General features: G+C 29.7%; 1 protein-coding gene across 1 annotated transcript in view; it reads left to right on the top strand.

Annotated features, from left to right (window-relative positions):
* Positions 1-26,701, top strand: part of LOC119606317 (protein dachsous) — a 271,844-nt gene that overhangs the window by 28,423 nt on the left and 216,720 nt on the right. Inside the window, 1 exon segment of the mRNA XM_037959761.1 lies at positions 8,476-10,658. Coding sequence (XP_037815689.1) covers positions 8,748-10,658 — 1,911 coding nt within the window. The 5' untranslated portion in view covers positions 8,476-8,747.

Genomic DNA, 26,701 nt, shown 5'->3' with positions numbered 1-26,701 from the left:
ACAGAACTAGACAGAACTAGAACAGAACTAGAACAGAACTAGAACAGAACTAGAACAGAAACTAGAACAGAAACTAGAACAGAACTAGAACAGAACTAGAACAGAACTAGAACAGAACTAGAACAGAACTAGAAACAGAACTAGAACAGAACTAGAACAGAACTAGACAGAACTAGAAACAGAAACTAGAACAGAACTAGAACAGAACTAGAACAGAACTAGAACAGAACTAGAACAGAACTAGAACAGAACTAGAACAGAACTAGAACAGAACTAGAACAGAACTAGAACAGAACTAGAACAGAACTAGAACAGAACTAGAACAGAACTAGAACAGAACTAGAACAGAACTAGAACAGAACTAGACCAGAACTAGAACAGAATAGAACAGAACTAGAACAGACACTAGAACAGAACTAGAACAGAACTAGAACTAGAACAGAACTAGAACAGAACTAGAACAGAACTAGAACAGAACTAGAACAGAACTAGAACAGAACTAGAACAGAACTAGAACAGAACTAGAACAGAACTAGAACAGAACTAGAACAGAACTAGAACAGAACGAGAACTGAACTAGAACTAGAACTAGAACTAGAACAGAACAGAACTAGAACAGAACTAGAACAGAACTAGAACAGAACTAGAACAAAACTAGAACAGAACTAGAACAGAACTAGATCAGAACTAGAACAAAACTAGAACAGAACTAGAACAGAACTAGAACAGAACTAGAACAGAACTAAAACAGAACTAGAACAGAACTAGAACAGAACTAGAACAGAACTAGAACAGAACTAGAACAGAACTAGAACAGAACTAGAACAGTACTAGAACAGAACTAGAACAGAACTAGAAACAGAACTAGAACAGAACTAGAACAGAACTAGAAACTAGAACAGAACTAGAACAGAACTAGAACAGAACTAGAACAGAACTAGAACAGAACTAGAATAGAAATAGAACAGAACTAGAACATAACTAGAACAGAACTAGAACAGAACTAGAACAGAACTAGAACAGAACTAGAACAGAACTAGAACAGAACTAGAACAGAACTAGAACAGAACTAGAACAGAACTAGAACAGAACTAGAACAGAACTAGAACAGAACTAGAACAGAACTAGAACAGAACTAGAACAGAACCTGAACTTATTTTATAAAACAAATGTTAAAAAAAGTATTCAGAATTTTTAAAGAAAACCAAATTACATATAGTAGAGAAAAAAGTACTCTATCATTAATTTTACACTTAACTGTCTATCACAACGACTTAAAAGTTCAAATATTTTGACATTACAATTTGAGAAAAGAAAAGCATTTTCCTAAAATTCCCACCAACTTCAACAAGAAAAGAAAACTGTGTAATTATAAATAATTTTCAAGCAAATATTCTCTACCAAATTACATACTTAAGATATCAAAACTATCAACAATATTTTTTTTTTTTAATTTCTGCTTCCATCTCTGCTAAAGATAAGAAAAAACTCCGCATGAAAAGTCTTATAAAGAACAAAAAGGAAAAACTCATTTATCAAAATTTTAAAATCTGGCAGTAGAAATTATAAATATATTTAAAGAAGCTCTATAAAACAGAAAAAAATTAAGAACTTTTACCTATTTTGTTAATACTGAAGACTGTAATTTATAATAAATTAGTTGAAGGTTTTTAAATGAAATAAAAGAAACTACAAAAATAATCACTATGATTCACAAAAAAGTAGAAACAACCCACCAAATTCTTGAATTTTTAAATGTTTTTTTATATTAATAATTTCATTGCTGCCTTTTGTCTTTTTTTTTTTTGGTTTTTGTTCTCAACTATGTTGAAGTTCTTCTTGGGCTGCGTTGTTTTCACAAAACTCTTATCATGCCGAAAACATCAAAAAACCATAAAGACTTCAACAGCCGACTTGAAACTATTCGTTTCACTTACTCAGTCACTCACTTGGGCCACAACATGAGTTTATAAAGATGAAACAAAAAGATGTTTGAAAGAAAATTTCTTTTAAAATATTTCTTAGTCATTCTTATGTAAAGAATCATGTAAATATTTCATTCGTAGGGAAAACAAAAGAAATTAAATTGTTTTTTTCAAAAATTCTTATTTTTTATATTTATTGAAAATAAAGAAGACTAAAAATCTGATGACGTTTTTATTAAATTGGAAAAACTTAATACAGAAAAATTAGTGAAGTCGGATTGTCGATATTGTTAAGCCTCTTTGTGAACGGTATGTTCAACAGGTAGTAGAAGATATAATTTAATAAAATACTAAACTAAAAAAACAAGTTTTATAATAAAAGGTTTAGTTAGTTTTCCTATAAAACTGGTATTTAAGACAACTGTTACCTTAATTAGTTAATTGCATAGAAAATGAAAATCAATATTTTTGTTTCAAAAGATTTCAAAATACATATATGTATATTAACAATGACTTAAATACCGGGCTTCATTAATTTATGAAATACCTATTCCATTGTTCATATCTTATTCATAAATCAATATAATTATGCATATACGGTAGAGAAGATTTTTTAAATTAAATTCAGTTCCACTTCAATTCTAGTTCAGTTCTAGTTCAGTTCTAGTTCAGTTCTAGTTCAGTTCTAGTTCAGTTCTAATTCAGTTCTAGTTCAGTTCTAGTTCAGTTCAGTTCAGTTCTAGTTCAGTTCTAGTTAGTTCTAGTTCAGTTCTAGTTCAGTTCTAGTTCAGTTTAGTTCAGTTCTAGTTCAGTTCTAGTTCAGTTCTAGTTCAGTTCTAGTTCAGTTCTAGTTCAGTTCTAGTTCAGTTCTAGTTCAGTTCTAGTTCAGTTCTAGTCAGTTCTAGTTCAGTTCTAGTCAGTTCTAGTTCAGTTCTAGTTCAGTTCTAGTTCAGTTCTAGTTCAGTTCTAGTTCAGTTCTAGTTCAGTTCTAGTTCAGTTCTAGGTTCAGTTCTAGTTCAGTTCTAGTTCAGTTCTAGTTCAGTTCTAGTTCAGTTCTAGTTCAGTTCTAGTTCAGTTCTAGTTCAGTTCTAGTTCAGTTCTAGTTCTAGTTCAGTTCTAGTTCAGTTCTAGTTCAGTTCTAGTTCAGTTCTAGTTCAGTTCTAGTTCAGTTCTAGTTCAGTTCTAGTTCAGTTCTAGTTCAGTTCTAGTTCAGTTCTAGTTCAGTTCTAGTTCAGTTCTAGTTCAGTTCTAGTTCAGTTCTAGTTCAGTTCTAGTTCAGTTCTAGTTCAGTTCTAGTTCAGTTCTAGTTCAGTTCTAGTTCAGTTCTAGTTCAGTTCTAGTTCAGTTCTAGTTCAGTTCTAGTTCAGTTCTAGTTCAGTTCTAGTTCAGTTCTAGTTCAGTTCTAGTTCAGTTCTAGTTCAGTTCTAGTTCAGTTCTAGTTCAGTTCTAGTTCAGTTCTAGTTCAGTTCTAGTTCAGTTCTAGTTCAGTTCTAGTTCAGTTCTAGTTCAGTTCTAGTTCAGTTCTAGTTCAGTTCTAGTTCAGTTCTAGTTCAGTTCTAGTTCAGTTCTAGTTCAGTTTCTAGTTCAGTTCTAGTTCAGTTCTAGTTCAGTTCTAGTTCAGTTCTAGTTCAGTTCTAGTTCAGTTCTAGTTCAGTTCTAGTTCAGTTCTAGTTCAGTTCTAGTTCAGTTCTAGTCAGTTCTAGTTCAGTTCTAGTTCAGTTCTAGTTCAGTTCTAGTTCAGTTCTAGTTCAGTTCTAGTTCAGTTCTAGTTCAGTTCTAGTTCAGTTCTAGTTCAGTTCTAGTTCAGTTCTAGTTCAGTTCTAGTTCAGTTCTAGTTCAGTTCTAGTTCAGTTCTAGTTCAGTTCTAGTTCAGTTCTAGTTCAGTTCTAGTTCAGTTCTAGTTCAGTTCTAGTTCAGTTCTAGTTCAGTTCTAGTTCAGTTCTAGTTCAGTTCTAGTTCAGTTCTAGTTCAGTTCTAGTTCAGTTCTAGTTCAGTTCTAGTTCAGTTCTAGTTCAGTTCTAGTTCAGTTCTAGTTCAGTTCTAGTTCAGTTCTAGTTCAGTTCTAGTTCAGTTCTTATGAAATTTGGATCCGTATTAGGAACGCTTGCTTGATTTACAAACATCTTTTGACTCCCACAATTTTTGTGAAATCTTGCCTTGATTTTTCTACATTAGCCCAACAAAATTCCTTATCTTTACGGCATTAGATATTCCAATAAAAACGTGAGAATTTTTTTAAAGATTTCTTAGCAAATAGTTAATCAAATTTATTTATTCATACCTAAACCAATAGCACTTAATTAATTAAAACATTTAATAAAATCATAAACCATACAATCAACATGTAAGCTGAAAACAACAAAAATATAAAAACATTGCATGTTACATACAACTTTTATTTTCATATTGTATCTTATTGAAAGCAGAAATATAAAGAAAAAAATAGAGAAAAACGCAAATATGTTTAAGCTTTCGTGTAAAAACGCATAAATATTTAAGCAAACATTAATTAACAACAATATTTTTTTAAATTACGGCAAAGAAACAAAATGTTCATAAACGAATTTGGTCGAAAATTTTCAAGTTGTTTTGGCAAATTGTTAACACCTTCAAGTTAATAGAATGTGAAACAAGTGAAATTTTTTTTTATTTTATTTTCGTTTGAGTAGTTTTGTAACCAAAAGTGAATTATTATTTATATATAATTAATTATTTTAATTAATATTTTGTTTCTTTATTTTTTTTAGTAGAAGGAAACAGAATTTTTTAATTAAACGATAATTAATCTTGTGTAAAGTGTTTTAAACAACTAACGGTGTTTGGTGGTGGTTTGTCTAACATTGTAGTGTTTTTCTATTAGTTGTAAACAAAAGACTTAAGTAGCAAACTTGTTTGTGTTTTTTTTGTTGTTTTTCTTGAAGTATAACACCCCTGCTTGTTTATGGTAGTAATGGTTGTATTAAAAATTGTTTTGAAAAAAGTAGTATTAAATAAAACAAATCTATTTAACATCATTTAGGTTTATGTTGTTAATAAATTATTGAAAAATATTTTATTAGTAATTGAATTGAATGTGAACAGTGTGTAAGAAAATAAGGAAATTTAGAAAAATAAGAGCTTTTGTTGCTGACTTAGGAAATTGAAATATTTTATTTAGATTTTGTATTGCTTTTCCTTTTTATTTTGCTCCTCACTGTATTACCAACCGTACTTCAGTATAATATCAATTAATATTCATAAAAAACAAACACCACCTTCATTTAGAGTCTTAAAGACAGGTTAAGAAAATTAATAGCTTTTAATTTAAATTTTTTTCTCCATATTCATACGTACATACATACATATGTTTATAAAATGATTGCAAATTTAATGATCTTAATAGCAAAAAAATAGACAGAATATGTGTTTTACAAAAGTGTTAGTTTAACATTTTAGTTTTATGTTTATAACTACTCTGGTCCGAGAAGGAAGTCTAGTTTAATCATAAAGCTCTGTCTAATGATTTATAATTAAATGACAATTTCTAAAACATATTACAATCAAAGTCTATAAGCACAGACCGGAGTCTGGTGTGCAGTGGTCTATACTATAATGCCATTATTAAGACACTTTTAAATGACACTTAAAAATGTTTATCATTGAAATTTCTATCCTTTTTAGAAAAAATATATGGAGTTTATTTTGAAAACGTTTTGTTTAATATTGTTTAGAATTTGTGAAATGTATTTAACTAGCAGTTTATTTTATCTTATTTATGTTTTTCTTATTTTATAGATATAATTTAAAAATTTATTATATTGCTGTCGTTTTCTTAAGCCTTTTGTTAATCGTTGTTATCTTTTATGCATATATGTATAGTTTTTATTTTTTGCAGACATTAAATAATTATTTATTCCTCTCACACGTTAACTCAGTTACAAGTCAATAATCATAATACTGTTGCAGTTTTTTTTGTTTGTTTTTGCTCTTTTTATAAAAAAACATTTAAAAACATTTCATATAATGACATTTCCGTGCCTAGAACATTAACTTGTAAGTATTAACAGCTTAAAGCTTAGCTGTATTAAAATATGAAAAAAATGTCATTTTGTACAAAATGTTTTGTTGAAAAATGTAGTATCCGAAGCATTTACATTAAACTTGAAAACAAAATTCTTAAGAAAGAGAAAAAAAAACACTACTGAATGAAAAATTATAATTTTTTTGTAAGAACTAGCCGCTCCCAGTAGGCGTTTAAATTGAGAGACAAATTGCTTGCTATTTGACCTTGCTTTAAAGTTTAAACAGAAGCTAAGAATTCTTTTTTGGGAGAAGGGATGAATTAAAGCAAAGAAATAAACTACATTTTCTTGAGGTTAAAAATCTTCCCCTAAAAAGCTTTTTGATTAAAAAACTTTTGTGTTAGAAACCTTCTGTTTGAGGTTCTTTTTAATGTTTGTTTGAGGTTATTTTTAATCTTTCCACTAATAACCTTTTTGGTTAGAGTACTTCTGTGTTAAAAAGCTTTTTTAAAAACTTCCGTTAAAAAGAAACAGATTTTAAAAGCTTATTCTTTCAAAACAATAATAATATTAAAAAGCTTGAGGTTCTTTTTAACCTTTCCCCTAAAAAGCTTTTTGCTTAAAGTACTTTTGTGTTAGAAAGCTTTATTAAATAACTTCTGCTTAAGAACTTAATGTTCTTTTTAACCTTTCCACTTAAAAGCTTTTTCTTTAAAGTACTTTTATGTTAGAAAGCTTTAGTAAATAATTTCTGCTTAAAAAACAATTTAAGAGCTTATATGTTCACAATCTTTTTGAAGAAATAATAGTCATATAATTCTTATATTGAAAAGCTTTTAGGTGGAAAGTTTTGTTTGCCAGAAAGATTTCTTTAATGATTTTGCTCTTAACAATTGTAGTAAATATTTAGAAGAGTTTTCATCCCTATAAAAATACTGTTGAAAAAAATATACATTTTTGTGAAAGTCTTTTAAGTAAATAAGCTTTTCTGTAAATATATTAGAATTTAAAAAAAGCTTTTGAAAAAAACTTGTATGTAAAAAAGCTTATTTATAAATCGTTTATGTAAGAAAGCTATTCGGAAAAAATTGTAGGAAAAAACTTAATGGGAGCTTTTGGTAAAGCTTTTAAGTAAATTAGCTTTAAATATTTTAGTACATACTTTTATAAAGCTTTTTGAGAAAGCTTTTTGTACTAAATCGTTTAGGTAAAAAAATATTTGAGAAAGGTTTTAGGAAAAAAATAACTTAATGGGAGCTTTCGCTTAAAAAGTACTTTTAAGAAAAAATACTCCTTTGTAAAAAACCATTCTGTAAATAAGCTTTTCTTGAAAAATACGTTTTTAAAATATTTTAAGTCAAAAGGCTTTTTGACAAAAATTTATATAAAAAAGCTTTTGAAAAAGCTTTTAAGTAAAAAAATTTAAAAAAAAAATTTGGAAAAATATTTTTATAAAATTTAAAAAAAAATTTTATAAAATTTTTATGTAATAAATCATTTTTATGTAAAAAGCTTTTTTAAAAAATGTATGTTTTTTCAGAATGCTTAATTATAAAGCTTTTTGTGCGAATTTTAAAAAAACTGTTTTGTTAAAAAGCTTTTTGTTTAGCTAAGACCGTTATTGTTAATATTTTTGTTAATTACAAAAGCTTTTGCATTGAAGTTTTTTTTATTAGAAAGCTTTGTTTATTTATTTGATTTTGAAAAAACTCGTTGAAATAGTTTTTATGTAAAAAATTCTTTTCGAGAAAACTGTTATGTAAAAAGCTTTTATAAAAAAGTTCTTTGGGGAAAGCTTTTATATACGTAAAAAAAACTATTTGATAAAGCTTTTTGATCAAGTTTTTATATTAATAAGATCGATTTATGAAATTATTAAAAAAGTTTTGAAAAAAGCTTAATATCGCTTTCCTATACTTTCTTGTGTTTAATATTTGTTAAAAGCTTTTTTAATTAAGACACATTTATTGTCAATATTCATTCTTCACAGAAGCTTTTACGCTTCGAAGCTAAATTTTTCTACCAATTTATATAAATTCTTATTAAAAAGCTTTTTGAGGAAGCTTTTTTGTAAAAAAGCTTTTTGAAAAAAAATTGTGTAAAAAAAGTTCGATTTGGGTATTTATTAAAAAAAGGTTTTAAGAAAGCTTAATATTGTTTTTCCATTATTTTTTTTGTGCTCAGTATATGTTAAAAGCTTTTTTGTAAAAAAGCTTTTTTGAAAAAATATTCTGAGAAAGCTTAGTGTGTTTTGTTTGTGCCCTTAATAATTGTTTAAACCTTTTTTGTTTAAGATTTTTTTATGAAATTCATTTGTTCATAAAAGCTTTTCGAAATAAGACTTAAAAAAAGTTTTTTATAATATCTATAGAAAATTACTTGATGGAACATGCAAAAAATTTGATGAAACTTGCAAAAAGATTTATAGTCATTCATTTTTGACATTTTTAAATCGAGATTAAACAGTAAAATATTTTGTCTCTCTCACGTTATTAACTTTTTTTTAATTTAAGAAGTCACTAATTTTTGTCTCCAACTTTCTTTTACAGATCTTAGCGAAAATGTTATGACATGATATCTGCTAGAATCATTGACAACAGCAGCAGCAACATGAATTCCGAAAACGAACATTTAATAAAAAGGGTTTAATAACTCTTAAACTAAATAACAGAAACTATAAATTAAGTAGCTTCTCGCTCTCGAAAATAGAGCAAATGCTACTTAAAACCCCTCAAGACTAGAAAAAACAATAAACCCTGAAAAACTAAACATTAGTTTTTATTATTTTAAAACCAATTAACCATAAAACCAATACACAAAAATGGCAAATATTAAACTGCCATTGAAAACGACTGAAAACATAATAAATTTTAAGGCCAAAACAAATACAAATACATTCAGCAAACTGAAAAAACAAACAGAATATACCATGAATCATCGATATCGGAGAAGAATTATAAAATTTGGTTATACATCACCCACCAACCACAGTCATTGGTCCCGATGGCCATTATTAGTATTTCTGGGAATTTTATTACAAAATATAACACTAACGCGAACAGAACTGATACGAGAACTAGATGTTTCAGAAGGTGTACCGGTGGGTCATCAAATCGGCTATATAGGCGAACAATTACCGGGTGTAGATAGTGGACCGCCGTATTTAATTGTACCCGTACCGGGTAGTGGTGTTGATACTGATTTAGCTATTGATCATACTACCGGAGAAATAAGAACAAAAGTGCGTTTAGATCGTGAGACCAGAGCCTCCTATAGTTTGGTGGCCATACCGTTGAGTGGTGAAAATGTGCGTGTCTTAATAAGGGTGCATGATGAAAACGATAATGCACCCACATTTCCGACGGCGGTTATGAATATTGAATTTCCCGAAAATACACCACGAGACGTTAAAAGGACGTTACATCCGGCGCGTGATCTTGATCTCGGTCGTTTTAATACTCAGCGTTATAATATCGTGTCGGGTAATACGAATAATGCGTTTCGTTTATCATCGCATCGCGAACGTGATGGTGTTTTATATTTGGACTTACAAATCAATGGTTTTTTGGATCGTGAAACTACGCCCTTCTATAGTCTGGTCATAGAGGCCTTGGATGGTGGCAGTCCACCTTTAAGGGGACAAATGACTGTTAACATAACCATACAAGATGTCAATGATAATCAGCCCATATTCAATCAAAGTCGTTATTTTGCTACAGTAGCAGAAAATGCCACCGTAGGCACCATGGTCTTGCAGGTCTATGCTACAGATGCCGATGCTGAAGAAAATGGTCTAGTGGAGTATTCTATTAATCGAAGGCAAAGTGATAGAGAACAAATGTTTCGTATAGATCCAAAAACTGGCTGGATTTTTGTCAACAAGGCCTTGGATTTTGAAACCAAGGAATTGCATGAATTGGTGGTAGTGGCCAAAGATCATGGTGAGACTCCCTTGGAAACTACCGCTTTTGTTTCCATAAAAGTCACCGATGTTAATGACAATCAACCCACCATTAATGTTATTTTCCTTAGTGATGATGCCACCCCCAAAATATCCGAATCAGCTGAACCGGGTGAATTTGTAGCCAGAATATCGGTTCATGATCCTGATTCTAAAACAGAATATGCCAATGTTAATGTTACTCTTAATGGGGGAGATGGTCATTTTGGTTTGACCACACGGGACAATATTATCTATTTGGTTATAGTCAACATGACTTTGGATAGAGAGCTAACACCCAACTATACACTCTCTGTGGTGGCTACCGATAACGGCAATCCTCCTCTGCATGCCTCCAAGACCATACACTTGCGTGTTACCGATATCAATGATAATGCTCCCGAATTTGAGCGTTCAGTTTATCAGGCTAATGTTATGGAAATTTCTGATCCTGGTACCTCGGTTATACAGGTCTATGCTTATGATAGAGATGAGGGAAATAACTCAGCTGTTACCTATAGTCTACTGGATACTCCCGATTCTCATTCGCAGTGGTTTGTTATAGATGAATATACGGGTTTGATTACTACTAAAACGCATATTGATTGCGAGACGGAACCGGTACCACAGCTAACAGTGGTGGCTCATGATAATGGTCATCCACCTTTGTCGTCGACAGCTACGGTCTTGGTAACTATACACGATGTCAATGATAATGAACCGATTTTCGAGCAAAGTTATTATAATATAACTGTGGCAGAGAATGAGGCGAAAGGAAGGTGTATTTTAAAGGTAAGTTTTTGTTTTCTTAATAAAAAAAGCTTTTTTATTCACTAAAAGCTTTTTGAAAGTGATCCTCTTTACTAAAAGAGCGTGTCTACTAAAAAGCTTTATTTCAAGGAGAGCTTTTGTATTAAGTACAAAATGATTTTTTATTTTATTTTATAAAAGCTTTTATATAAGGAGTACTCTTTCTTCGGCATGAAAGCTTTTCTAATAAACAGCTCCTTTAGTTTAACTACAAAAAGCTTATAAAAATACTCTTGTTTGCTGGAAAAGCTTTTTTCTACTAAAGCGCAAAAAGAGCTTATTTATAAAAGGTATAAAAAGAGCTTTTTGACTAAAATGGTTTTACGAATAAAAAGCTTTAAACTGAGATGTGTAGTACTCTTTCTAGGTTTAAAGAGTTTTTAAATAAAAAGCTTTTTTAGTAACAACATTTTTTGTTCACTAGGAAAAGCTTTTAAAAGACAGAATTCTTTGATGGAGAAGTTTTTTTTTTTTAATAAAAAGCTTATTAATTAAAAATCTTGTTTACTTAAATGTTCTTTCGAAGCACTTGGTAATTAAAAAGCTTCAAACAATATCAAGCTTTTCAAAAAGCTTTTGCGAAAAAGTGCTTTTTTACAAAAATCTTGTTTTAATAAAAATTTTTAAAGAAAAAGTTTTTTTACAAAAATAAAAAAGCTTTTTTATGAAAAAACTATTTTTTTGTAATTAAAAAAAATCGTAAAACACAAAATTTTTTGCAAATAAAAAAGCTTTTCTTTAAAATAAGGAGTACTCTTCCTTCGGCTACAAAGCTTTTTTTAAATAGACTTCATTGCTGAAAAAGCTTTTTTCTACTAAAATAGAGATTGTTTATAAAATGCATAATAGGGCTTTTTTACTAAAATGGTTTTACAAATAAAAAGCTTTTAAATGGGATATGTAGTACTCTTTCTATGGTTAAAAAGGTTTTTTTTATGAAAAAGCCTTTTAAGTAACAACATATTATTGTTCACTAGAAAAAGCTTTTAAAAGACAGAATTCTTTGATGGAGAAGTTTTTTTTTAATGAAAAGCTTATTAATTAAAAATCTTGTTTACTTAAATGTTTTTTGAAGCTCTTGGTAATTAAAAAGCTTTTAAAAATAACTTGTTCATATAAAACCTTTTGTAAAAAGGAGATTTCTTCTAAAAACTTTTTTAATAAAAGCCTTTAACAAAAAAGCTTTTATAAAAAGTTTTTTTTACATATTTTATTTTCCACAAATGCTTTTTTGATTAAAGCTTTTCCAGTTAAAGTTTTTATAAAAAAGCTTTTTCAGTTAAAGCTTTTATAAGAAAAACTTTTTAATTAAAGCTTTTATAAAAAATATTTTTCAATTAAAGCTTTCTTAAAACTACTTTTATAATTAAAACTTTTAATTATAAAAAGCTTTTTTATAAAAAAGCTATTTTTTAGTAAAATTTTAAAAAATAAATCTTTCAAGAGCTTTTTAAAGAAAAAGTTTTCTTTTATAAAACAAAAGCTTTCTTATGAAAAAGCTATATTTCAATAACTTTTTAATAAATAAATAATTCGTCAAACAAAACACTTTTTGCAAATTAAAGCTTTTTAACCAAAGAATTTTTCTACCAATGAAAAACGTTTTTATATAATGAAATCATAGAAGATTCTTTTCTTGGTTAGCACAAATATTTATCTCAATTTGTATGTTAATGTAAAGATATGTATGGGTCTTAAGTCTTTTGTTTTGTTGTAATGTTATAACATTTTTAAACTGTGTTAGATTTTTACAACATTTGCAAAGATTTGTTTTATTTAAAAACTAACAAAAGAATTTATTTAAATTCAAAAACGGCCTAAATTATAAAATTAAACAAAGAAAACGAAACATACAATTTTTTGAAAAATTAAAAACCAATTTAAATTGAAATTTTTGGTTAGAGGTAAAATTACATGCCTATAATTTCTTTAATCATAACCCACATTAGCTTTTGAAAAAAGCAGAAAAAAAACTAAATTTTATTAGAAATGAAATTTAAAATCAAACAACAACAAATTAATAAAATTAAAAACTCATATAGACAGCGGAAGCCTCATCACCATGAGACCAATTATATATTTATTTGAAATTTTGTTGAAATCATCTACAACTACTAATACTACTGCTGCTGTTGTTGTTGTTAGCAAAGACATATAGCACAAATACAGAAAACAAATAAAAACCTCAAAAAAATAACAGATAGAAATGAAAGAACGAAATTTAAAAAAAATATATATGAGTAATTTGAACTTATATTATTAACATTAGTACATGAATAAAAGAAGAAACTACCAAGAAAAAGGAATGAATACATGAATACAACAAAACCCATAATATAAAAAACAAAACTTTGAATTTTCAGGAGGCAACTTGTACCAAATCAAGCAAACGAACAATAATAATGATAATAATAACAGCATATGAAACAAAAAAAAATTATAAAAAACAGAACCACATTTTGAAAATAGCCTTAAACAAACCTTAACTGAACTAAAATGTAGGTAGAAGCCAAGACAGACAGACAAACAAACAAACAAAAGGACAGACAGACAGACACAGAGTTAGTAGTTAGTTATACATTTTTATATATGAAACAAGACAATAAGAATTGAGTTTTTAATATAAACCACCATGCCATTGCAATTATCCCCATTTCAAATGCCATTCGCAGCCGCCCCAAAGGGTAATTTGCTCCCCCATTTGAAAATTTTAAAGCACAATTTCTTTGTGTCTGTGTCTGTGTGTGTGTGTGGCTTGGTAAGACGTCACATTAACTACAACAATAAACAACATTAAGCCAATTCAAACGGCTTGGGATGTTTTAAAACTTTTTTTTAAGTTTTCTGTTCTTTTTTTTTGTGGCACTAAGCATAAAACAGTAAAATATGTTTTTTGTTTTTTTCATTACATTTTGTTGTTGTCTTGGTTTAAAAACAAAATTTTTTACTGGTTTCTTGCTAAAAAAAAAACAGCATCAACCGACACAACTTGATGAATTTTGACGATTTCTACTCAAAGTTTTTAACAGTCAACAATTCATATAAAACGTCCATCTACTCTACAGTCAAACCACCAACCAACCAACCAACCAATCCATCCATACAACCCATCCGTCCATCCATCTAACAATTCAAGTTGTATATTTTATGTTTGGTTATTTTGTTCTTCATTTCAGTTCTTTAGTTTATTCTTAATTCATTTTAAAACTTTGTTTGTTCTTCTTCTGGGGTTTTCTTTAAACAATATTTATTTAACTGCCTAAATGATTTGGAAAAAAAAGAATCATCTGCTTGTTGTTTGGGGTTTCAGGAAGAAATTAAAAACCACCAAAAAAATTTTTAGAACAATGCCAAAAAGTTGAAACATGTCTTTTGTTCTCACTCGTTTCAACATTTTTAACATTGTTTTGTTGCAACACGGCGCAAACCATAAAAAAAAAACAAAAAATTACAACAAAATAAACAACATTTAATGGAAAAAAAAAAAAAGTTATGAGAGGTTAAAGAAATTTATATTTAATTCTTTAATTTTTAAGACCTCATACTTTCTTAAGAAATAATCAATACTGACCTCCGTTATTGACTTTTGATGAATTTCGCTGATGAACGGAATAAAAACTTGATTTTGTGTAATATAAGTTGATTCTACAACAAAAATTGAACAAAAATGTTGCTATTATTCATAATTGAAGGATGAAACACAAATACTAAAGAGTTTTGAAAATTAATATCGAGGGAAGAACTGGTATAAATTCTATGGAAATGATTAATTTATTTTCCAGATTTTTAAATTATACATAAAGAACTAGACAAAGGCGAGCTAATACTTAGTATTATATATTGTAGGTAATGACTACTATATACCGGCAGCATTACAAAGCAATAATAATAACAAGTAAGAGTGTTATATTCGGCTGTGCCGAATCTCATATACCCACCATCAAACCGTATGCCGTAAAAGGAATGCTCCCCTATAAACATCAGCGTGATATTTGGAATATGGCTTAAGTCATTTATGGCCCGAGCTCTTTTGAACTAACAAAATATTAATTAAAAAAAATATATTTTATTTCAATTCTTAAACCGTGAGCGTCAATTATGAACCGATACTCATAAAATTTTGTACATTCAGGGCTATACTCGTATTTCAAATAAGGAACACTCGTAGTTTATTAACCAAAACTCTTTTCTGAAGGGAACCTTTTGTGTATTACCGACACATTCCACATGAAATTCGGAGCGAATTTCATAACTCATATTTTTAAGCCAGTAATGATCGTTTAAGTAATTTTCTGAAAGGGACCTTATATGGGCGGTAGGGTAAATTATATACCGATCCTCCCTAAATTTGGTGGAGAGATTAAACTTATGTGCGTCAATTTTCGTCACATTCATATTTTTAAGCCAGTAATGAGCATTGTAGATATTTGCAGAGGGGGACCTTATATGGGGGAAGGGTCATTTATGGGCCGATCCAAAAAAATTGGTACAGAGGTTTTGGCTCGTAAGAAACTTACGTGTGTAGCATTTCATCGCTCTACTCGTATTTTTAAGACAGTAAGTAGTAAGCGTTTAAGCTATTTCCTGAAGTGGACCCAATAGGGGGAGTAGGGCCAATTATGGACCTATTCACATAAAAGTTATTAAAAAGATTTTGGCTCGCGAGGAACTTAACTGTGTTAAATTTTATTGCTATATTCGTATTTTTTAGCCAGTAATGAGTGTGAAAGTAATTTTCTAAAGGGGACCTTATATGGGGGGTAGGGTCATTTATGGACCGATTCCCAAAAAATTTGGTAGAAAGATTTTGGCTTACATGAAACTTATTTATGTCGAATTTCATCGCTATACTTGCATTTTGGGGCCAGTAATGAGTGTTAAACTCATTTTCAGGAGGGGACCTTATATGGGGGGGTAGGGTCATTTATGGGCCGATCCTACAAAAATTGGTTAAAAGGTTTTGGTTAGTATGAAACTTACTTATACTGAATTTCATCGCTATAATCGAATTTTTGGGCTAGTAATGAGTGTTAAAGTCATTTTCTAAAGGGGACCTTATATGGGGGGTAGGGTCATTTATGGGCCGATCCTAAAAAAAATTGGTAGAGAGATTTTAGTTAGTAAGAAACATACTTATACCGAATTTCATCGCTATATTTGCATTTTTGGACCAGTAATGAGTGTTAAAGTAATTTTCAGAAGGGGACCTTATATGGGGGGTAGGGTCATTTATGGGCCGATCCTCAAAAAATTTGGTAGAAAGATTTTGGCTCATATGAAACTTATTTATGTCGAATTTCATCGCTATACTTGTACTTCTAAAGCAGTTATGCCCGTTAAAGCTGTTTTTTGCAGGTCCACTTGTATGGGGGCTATCCGAAAAAGTGGACCGATATTGCCCATTTTCAATACCAAACAAACCTTAATGATAGAGAATATTTATGCAAAATTTCAACTGTCTAGCTCCTCTCGTGTGGTCCCTATCGTGAATTCAACAGACAGACGGACAGACGGACAGACGGACGGACGGACGGACGGACAGACGGACAGACGGACGGACATGGCTAGATCGTCTTAGAATTTAATAAGGACCCGGAATATATATACTTTTATGGGTCTATGACCAATATTTCGATGTGTTACAAACGGAATGACAAAATCAATATACCCCCCATCTTTTTTGATGGTGGGTATAAAAAGTAATACTTACAATAAACAAAATTCTATATATATCTTAGAAGAGAACTAGAACGGAAGTAGAACAGAACAAGAAAAGAACTAGAACAGAACTAGAACTAGAACAGAACTAGAACAGAACTAGAAACAGAACTAGAACAGAACTAGAACAGAACTAGAACAGAACTAGAACAGAACTAGAACAGAACTAGAACAGAACTAGAACAGAACTAGAACAGAACTAGAACAGAACTAGAACAGAACTAGAACAGAACTAGAACAGAACTAGAACAGAACTAGAACAGGACTAGAACAGAACTATAACAGAACTAGATCAGAACTAGAAGAGATCTAGAACAGAACTAGAACAGAACTAGAATAGAACTAGAACAGAACTAGAACAGAACTAGAAGAGAACTAGAACAGAACTAGAACAGAACTAGAACAGAACTAGAACAGAACTAGAAACAGAACTAGAAGAGAACTAGAACAGAACTAGAACAGAACTAGAACAGAACTAGAACAGAACTAGAACAGAACTAGAACAGAACTAGAAGAGAACTAGAACAGAACTAGAACAGAACTAGAACAGAACTAGAACAGAACTAGAACAGAACTAGAACAGAACTAGAACAGACTAGAACAGAACTAGAATAGAACTAGAAGAGAACTAGAACAGAATTAGAACAGAACTAGAAACAGAACTAGAACAGAACTAGAACAGAACTAGAACAGAACTAGAACAGAACTAGAAACAGAACTAGAACAGAACTAGAAGAGATCTAGAACAGAACTAGAACAGAACTAGAACAGAACTAGAACAGAACTAGAACAGAACTAGAACAGAACTAGAACAGAACTAGAACAGAACTAGAACAGAACTAGAACAGAACTAGAACAGAACTAGAACAGAACTAGAACAGACTAGAAGAGATCTAGAACAGAACTAGAACAGACTACAACTAGAACAGAACTAGAACAGAACTAGAACAGAACTAGAACAGAACTAGAAGAGACTAGAACAGAACTAGAACAGAACTAGAACAGAACTAGAACAGAACTAGAACAGAACTAGAATAGAACTAGAAGAGAACTAGAACAGAATTAGAACAGAACTAGAACAGAACTAGAACAGAACTAGAACAGAACTAGAACAGAACTAGAACAGAACTAGAACAGAACTAGAACAGAACTAGAACAGAACTAGAACAGAACTAGAACAGAACTAGAACAGAACTAGAACAGAACTAGAAGAAACTAGAACAGAACTAGAACCGAACTAGAACAGAACTAGAACGGAACTAGAACAGAACTACAAAAGAACTACAACAGAACTAGAACAGAACTAGAACAGAACTAGAACAGAACTAGAACAGAACTAGAACAGAACTAGAACAGAACTAGAACAGAACTAGAACAGAACTAGAACAGAACTAGAACAGAACTAGAACAGAACTAGAACTAGAACAAAACTAGAACAGAACTAGAACAGAACTAGAACAGAACTAGAACAGAACTAGAACAGAACTAGAACCAAACTAGAACAGAACTAGAACAGAACTAGAACAGAACTAGAACAAACTAGAACAGAACTAGAACAGAACTAGAACAGAACTAGAACAGAACTTAGAACAGAACTAGAACAGAACTAGAACAGAACTAGAACAGAACTAGAACAGAACTAGAACAGAACCTAGAACAGAACTAGAACAGAACTAGAACAGAACTAGAACAGAACTAGAACAGAACTAGAACAGAACTAGAACAGAACTAGAACAGAACTAGAACAGAACTAGAACAGAACTAGAACAGAACTAGAACATAACTAGAACAGAACTAGAACAGAACTAGAACAGAACTAGAACAGAACTAGAACAGAACTAGAACAGAACTAGAACAGAACTAGAACAGAACTAGAACAGAACTAGAACAGAACTAGAACAGAACTAGAATAGAACTAGAACAGAACAGAACTAGAACAGAACAGAACTAGAGCAGAACTAGAACAGAACTAGAACTAGAACAGAACTAGAACATAACTAGAACAGAACTAGAACAGAACTAGAACTAGAACAGAACTAGAACTAGAACAGAACTAGAACAGAACTAGAACAGAACTAGAACAAACTAGAACAGAACTAGAACAGAACTAGAACAGAACTAGAACAGAACTAGAACAGAACTAGAACAGAACTAGAACAGAACTAGAACAGAACTAGAACAGAACTAGAACAGAACTAGAACAGAACTAGAACAGAACTAGAACAGAACTAGAACAGAACTAGAACAGAACTAGAACAGAACTAGAACAGAACTAGAACAGAACTAGAACAGAACTAGAACAGAACTAGAACAGAACTAGAACAGAACTAGAACAGAACTAGAACAGAACTAGAACAGAACTAGAACAGAACTAGAACAGAACTAGAACAGAACTAGAACAGAACTAGAACAGAACTAGAACAGAACTAGAACAGAACTAGAACAGAACTAGAACAGAACTAGAACAGAACTAGAACAGAACTAGAATCAGAACTAGAACAGAACTAGAACTAGAACAGAACAGAACTAGAGCAGAACTAGAACAGAAACTAGAACTAGAACAGAACTAGAACATAACTAGAACAGAACTAGAACAGAACTAGAAACTAGAACAGAACTAGAACAGAAACTAGAACAGAACTAGAACAGAACTAGAAACAGAACTAGAACAGAACTAGAACAGAACTAGAACAGCAACTAGAACAGAACTAGAACAGAACTAGAACAGAACTAGAACAGAACTAGAACAGAACTAGAACAGAACTAGAACAGATTACTAGAACAGAACTAGAACAGAACTAGAACAGAATAGAACAGAACTAGAACAGAACTAGAACAGAACTAGAACAGAACTAGAACAGAACTAGAAACAGAACTAGAACAGAACTAGAACGAACTAGAACAGACTAGAACAGAACTAGAACAGAACAGAAACTAGAACAGAACTAGAACAGAACTAGAACAGAACTAGAACAGAACTAGAACAGAACTAGAACAGAACTAGAACAGAACTAGAACAGAACTAGAACAGAACTAGAACAGAACTAGAACAGAACTAGAACAGAACTAGAACAGAACTAGAACAGAACTAGAACAGAACTAGAACAGAACTAGAACAGAACTAGAACAGAACTAGAACAGAACTAGAACAGAACTAGAACAGAACTAGAACAGAACTAGAACAGAACTAGAACAGAACTAGAACAGAACTAGAACAGAACTAGAACAGAACTAGAACAGAACTAGAACAGAACTAGAACAGAACTAGAACAGAACTAGAACAGAACTAGAACAGAACTAGAACAGAACTAGAACAGAACTAGAACAGAACTAGAACAGAACTAGAACAGAACTAGAAACAGAACTAGAACAGAACTAGAACAGAACTAGAACAGAACTAGAACAGAACTAGAACAGAACTAGAACAGAACTAGAACAGAACTAGAACAGAACTAGAACAGAACTAGAACAGAACTAGAACAGAACTAGAACAGAACTAGAACAGAACTAGAACAGAACTAGAACAGAACTAGAACAGAACTAGAACAGAACTAGAACAGAACTAGAACAGAACTAGAACAGAACTAGAACAGAACTAGAACAGAACTAGAACAGAACTAGAACAGAACTAGAACAGAACTAGAACAGAACTAGAACAGAACTAGAACAGAACTACGAACAGAACTAGAACAGAACTAGAACAGAACTAGAACAGAACTAGAACAGAACTAGAACAGAACTAGAACGAACTGACAGAACTAGAACAACGAACTAGAACAGAACTAGAACAGAACTAGACAGAAACTAGACAGAACTAGAAACAGAACTAGAACAGAACTAGAACAGAACTAGAACAGAACTAGAACAGAACTAGAACAGAACTAGAACAGAACTAGAAACAGAACAGAAAAAAAAACTTTATCACTTAATATATCACTTAGTATATGTTCTAAACAATAAAATTATTTGACGTCGCGACGTTAATTAAAAAAATTTTAACATATTTTATCAGTTACTGGACAACATTTCACTGTTATTAATTCATTATCTTATCCATATGATAACAAGCTCCTCACAGCGACTTTTAATTGCAATTTCTGCAAGTTTGTAGCTTAAGTCTTATTTTCTTTAACAGTTTGCAAGTTGCAACTATTTTTATGTTTAAACTTAAAAAATTCTTCGGAAGATATTGAGAAAAAACCTTTGATGAAACCCTTTAGAAAAACATTCTTTAATAGCATGCTTGAAAAGACATTCCTCATGGAGACCTTAGGAATTAACACAATCATTAAAAACCTAACACAAACTCACAGCAATAAGAGTGTATAACCTACAATTATTAACCCTAATAACTAACTACATTTAGGTTTCCAAACTACTATAAATATTATTCTTACACTTTTTCCCACATTAAAAAAAAATATAAATTTATAAAATGTTGAAGAGAAAACACTAACGAAAAACCATTTATTCGCACTTAAAACAAATAGTAACTAATGTAAAAATAAAGATTTCTTTAGCTTTCAGGGTAAGACATATGCGTCTGACTGTCAGTCAGTCATTTAGTTTGTCAGTTATATACTAGCCTGACTCTAGTATTTTAAAATATTTTACCACCATCGCCACCACCACCAACTTATTAGGTTTTGAAATTTATTTAATTTTATTTTTTCCAGCAACTTTTTTCTTTTTTGCTTTTGTTATAGTGAAATAATAATTGTATATAATTTAGCATGTAAGTTTTTATTGTTGTTATTGTATTTTCATTATTGCTTTGTTTTTGAGATTTTAGTTTAACAGAATTATGTTGTCTTTTAAATTAACTGATGGCAAATATCTTAGCCAACATATCAACTGCAGTAATTTGCATAATCGCTTTTTAATTTTATAGGCTGACAACATTTTTTTTTTTTTTTTGAGAAATCTTTTGTTTTTGCCATTCAAGGAAAATTTTATAGAAAGAAATTAAATTTAATAAGCATAATTATTAGGTAGAGTGCTAAAGTTGAAATGGAGATTGTTTTAATTAAATGTTTTTCCTTATAAAGTTGTTAAAAATTTGTCTATAAAAATTTTGAGTGGTTTCAAAAAAAATAATAATGAAAAACTATTTCAAAAAAGGCCGAGCTACAATCATCTCTAGATCCAAAATATAGAACTGAAATAGAACTAAACTAGTACTGAACTAAAACTGAACTAGAACTGAACTAGAACTGAACTAGAACTGAACTAGAACTGAACTAGAACTGAACTAGAACTGAACTAGAACTGAACTAGAACTGAACTAGAACTGAACTAGAACTGAACTAGAACTGAACTAGAACTGAACTAGAACTGAACTAGAACTGAACTAGAACTGAACTAGAACTGAACTAGAACTGAACTAGAACTGAACTAGAACTGAACTAGAACTGAACTAGAACTGAACTAGAACTGAACTAGAACTGAACTAGAACTGAACTAGAACTGAACTAGAACTGAACTAGAACTGAACTAGAACTGAACTAGAACTGAACTAGAACTGAACTAGAACTGAACTAGAACTGAACTAGAACTGAACTAGAACTGAACTAGAACTGAACTAGAACTGAACTAGAACTGAACTAGAACTGAACTAGAACTGAACTAGAACTGAACTAGAACTGAACTAGAACTGAACTAGAACTGAACTAGAACTGAACTAGAACTGAACTAGAACTGAACTAGAACTGAACTAGAACTGAACTAGAACTGAACTAGAACTGAACTAGAACTGAACTAGAACTGAACTAGAACTGAACTAGAACTGAACTAGAACTGAACTAGAACTGAACTAGAACTGAACTAGAACTGAACTAGAACTGAACTAGAACTGAACTAGAACTGAACTAGAACTGAACTAGAACTAGAACTGAACTAGAACTGAACTGAACTAGAACTGAACTGAACAGTTCTAGAAGCTTGGGTTAATCTAAAATCTAACTACTTTTCGCTGAGACATTTCATTTTAACATAAAAATTATTATACGACCTTAAAATTCTTGAATAGATTTACAGACAGATAAAAATGTCTAATTTTCAAAAACATCTGAAAAAAATGTATTAAATTTAATATTATTGTTATTATTTCTAACTTTTTGTAATGTCTAGCATAACATGCATAGGTTTACCTTCTAAAACTGCTAAAATTACAAAAAGTATAAAAAAAATATAAATAAATTTTAGTATTTTCTAAAAAAAAACATCAACAAGATGAAAAAAACCAGCCTTTGGAGAATGAAAAAACATGTTCACAAATTCACCACACTTGTTGTTAAAGTTACACGAGATTCCCTGGCTCTCGCTCAAAAACTACAAAATACTCATTTATTGTGTGCAAAATTTAAGAAAACTATTTTAACAAAATAATACTCTAGAGAGTTATAAACCAAAGCACGTTGTTTTGATAAAAGGTATTTTTACAGATTGTTTTTTTTTTTTTTTTTTTTTTTTTTTCATTTAAAATACGAGTAAACAAATGCTGGTGACGTTGTTATTTTGTTTGGAGTAGTAGGCACTACTACCAATAGTATTATTGCTGCTTATAGCCAGCGAGAGCATATTTCTACTCCCATTGATTTCTGGCCTAAACATTTGTAAACAAACCCATACATGTGTAACAAAAAACTTGATATTCTCTCTGTAATAAATCGAGGTAGAGAGACTTATCATCACGAGAGAGTACTATTTGCTGCCTCATAATATCGAAAGAAGTTTTTGCTTGAGGAGAAAAAAGCTAATAAGCCGGTTTTCATAAGCTCTTAAGAAAAACACAATACACAATAAAAACTGAACAAAAACAACAGCAGAAAAAAAAAATAAAAAAACTATTGAAAATAAAAAACTGTTTGTATAGCTAAAAGGTTTTGAATTTCTTAACAAAAGCATTGAATAAATGAAATGTTTAGGATTAGATAGCAGTGATGATTTTTTAGAAGAAAAACAAAAAAAAAAAAAAAAAAAACGAAGAAACAAAAACAATAAACAAGGCATTCATTTTGGTTTTTTTCTTAAAGAAATTCTTGAGTAAAAAAAAGTAAAGTTGCTGTCCTAAGTCTTTTGATTATGACCAAAATACTGAAATGGAAATTAATATTTGGCTAAAAAGAATAAAACTTAAGACATTAACTAAATAAAAAGTTTTTACACACAAAAGCTTATTAAAGTTTTTTTAGGATTATAACATATTTAATGGGCTTCTGTTTAAAGATCTGGGTCAAATTATACAAAATTTTTTAAACAGTTTTTTATTTGGACCATTTCTACAAAATAGCAAAAGTTTAAATTTATGAAAACAGTTTTAATAATTAAAGAAGCGGGAATTGTTTATACTAGAGTCTAGATAAACATTTTTGTGTAAAATAATAGAAAAAGCTAAAGTTGTGTTTATGTTTTTCTTAAAAAAAGCTCCTACTTTAAAGAAAACTTTTACTTAAAAAACTTTTCTTTAAAATAATCTTTTTCTTAAAAAAAAATTCTTAGAAATAAACTTTTTCTTTGAAAACATTTTTATCTTAAAAAAGCTTTATTTTGGGAAAAAGCTACTTCTAAAATTCTTTGAAAAAAGCTCCTTCTATGAAAAAAGCTTTTTAACCTTCCTTCATAGAAAACTTCTTTTTTTATGAACAGAATTTTAAATCAAGAGCTTTGTTCATAGAAAAAGCTTTGTTCATAAAAAAGCTATTTTCATAGAGAAAGTTTTGTTTATAGAAAAAGCTTTTTTCATAGAAAAAAATTTTGTTCATAAAAAAGGATTTGTTCATAAAAAAGCTTTGTTCATACAAAAGCTTTGTTTGTAAAAAAGCTTTATTCGTAGAAAAAGGTTTTTCATAGAAAAGGCTTTTTTCATAGGAAAAGCTTTTTTCATAGAAAAAGCTTTTTTCATAGAAAAAGCTTTTTTCATAGAATAAGCTTTTTTTTCATAGAAAAAGTTTTGTTCATAGAAAAAGATTTTTTTCACAGAAAAAGTTTTGTTTATAAAAAAAGCTTTTTTCATAGAAAAAGCTTTGTTCTCTTTTTTCATATAACAAGTTTTCCATCTTTTATAGAAAAAGTTTTGTTTTTAAAAAAGGCTTTTTTAATAGAAAAGTTTTGTTCATAAAAAAGGATTTGTTCATGAAAAAGCTTTGTTCATAAAAAAACTTTGTAGAAAAAGCTTTGTTCATAGGAAAAGCTTTTTTAATAGAAAAAGCTTTTTTCATAGAAAAGCTTTTTTCGTAGAAAAAGCTTTTTTCATAGCAAAAGCTTTTTTCATAGAAAATACATTTTTCATAGAAAAAGCTTTTTTCATAGAAAATACATTTTTCATAGAAAAAGCTTTTTTCATAGAAAAGGCTTTTTTCATAGAAAAAGCTTTTTTTAAAGAAAAAGCTTTTTTCATAGAAAAAAGAAAAGGCTTTTTTCATAGAAAAAGCTTTTTTTTAAAAAGGGCTTTTTTCATAGAGAAAGCCTTTTTTAAAGAAAAGGCTTTTTTCATAGAAAAAGCTTTTTTTAAAGAAAAGGCTTTTTTCATAGAAAAAGCTTTTTTTAAAGAAAAGGCTTTTTTCATAGAATAAGCTTTTTTCGCAGAAAAAATCTTTCATAGAAAAAGTTTTGTTTATAGAAAAAGCTTTGTTCTCTAAAATTCTTTTTATGAAAATGAAAAATCTCTTTCTTTAAAAAAAAAACCTTTTTGAAAAGTTTTTTACGGAAAAAGTTGTTTCTATGAAAACTTTTCTTAGTGAATAAAGGTGGTCTAACATCTTTACACTAACATTTTTGAATCAAATTATATCAAATTATATAGAATTTCTATAGACCATATTTCGACATATTCCAAACACATCAAATTTACTTCCAAAAATACTTAATTAAGCCTCCAAATATGTCTAGTTTCCAATCAAATATCATTTTCGTTAAAAAAAAATCCTAAAAAAATGTTAAATTTATTGTAAACATATTGTTTTACATTAATTAATTTACATGTTTCATTACTATTTGTAGGCGTAATCGAGACTGACTTCTTATATTTATATGGTCAACATGTATAATTTCCACATTAACATTCATTAAATTAAGCTTATAATCAAAAGGTTACAACCCAAATCTATAAATTCCATTAAGCTTTATTTGAGAAAACATTTTTTCTAACTAACATTTGACCAGTTTTTCTTTATTAACAAAAAACATAAGTCTGTTAGTTTTCATTATAATAATAAAATATAATATTTCTATAGTTTTTTCTTACTTTGCATTATTATTTACATCAAATTGATTATAATCGATCAATTCGTTGCAGTCAATGAAAACTAATTAACCTTTGTAGTGGTTATGTAGCAGTCTTAAGTCTTTTGTTTGTAGCCAATGCAAAAGTGTTTGAGAGTAATCATTAAGCAAAAACCTAATAATGAAAACGAAAGCTAATAATGCCAAAAACAATATTAACATTTACATATCCAATAATTTAATTTTTCTACTTATTATTTATTTTTCTTTGCTGATTAATGCGTAACCTCATTACCATTTTATTTTTAAATACACATTGAAAAACATAACTTTTAACTTCTAATGATGATTGTAATACAAAGTAATACTTTACTTTACAGCATTAAGCGGCATCTGTTTAAGTTACAAACTCACAAATAAACATAAAATTTAACAGCAATAGCAATAGTTGCTGACGCTGATGTAGCAACAACAACTAACAGTTTGCTTAAGAAACAAGATAAATTAATTTAGTTTTTAATATTAAAATGAACAACACAAGAAGTGGTAAAATAAAAAAATAAAAAAAAACGAAGACGGACATACTAAAATAACTGCAAATAGTCTTAGGCTACGGTACTGGTAACATATTGCCTAAGAGGCGGTAAAAGAATTCACAACAACAATTTTACATATTCACACACCTATAAATAAAGACACATACATAGATAAACACATGCATAATTATATATGCAAAAGATGATACTATTCGGACTTTTGATCAGGGTTGGGATGTACAAATTTTGACATCATAGTAAAGCTTTAGAAAGGAACTTTTTAAAGGGAATAGAAACAGTTTTAGATCAACATTCAGTTCTAGTTCAGTTCTAGTTCAGTTCTAGTTCAGTTCTAGTTCAGTTCTAGTCAGTTCTAGTTCAGTTCTAGTTCAGTTCTAGTTAGTTCTAGTTTTCTAGTTCAGTTCTAGTTCAGTTCTAGTTCAGTTCTAGTTCAGTTTAGTTCAGTTCTAGTTCAGTTCTAGTTCAGTTCTAGTTCAGTTCTAGTTCAGTTCTAGTTCAGTTCTAGTTCAGTTCTAGTTCAGTTCAGTT

This window comes from Lucilia sericata, unplaced genomic scaffold (assembly GCF_015586225.1).
Source record: "Lucilia sericata isolate MDLA Ls3-8-SP2 unplaced genomic scaffold, ASM1558622v1 Contig000571F_arrow, whole genome shotgun sequence".
Lineage (NCBI taxonomy): Eukaryota > Metazoa > Arthropoda > Insecta > Diptera > Calliphoridae > Lucilia > Lucilia sericata.
The sequence above is the reverse complement of the archived record's forward strand: the minus strand, read 5'-3'. Positions and strand labels throughout refer to the sequence as shown.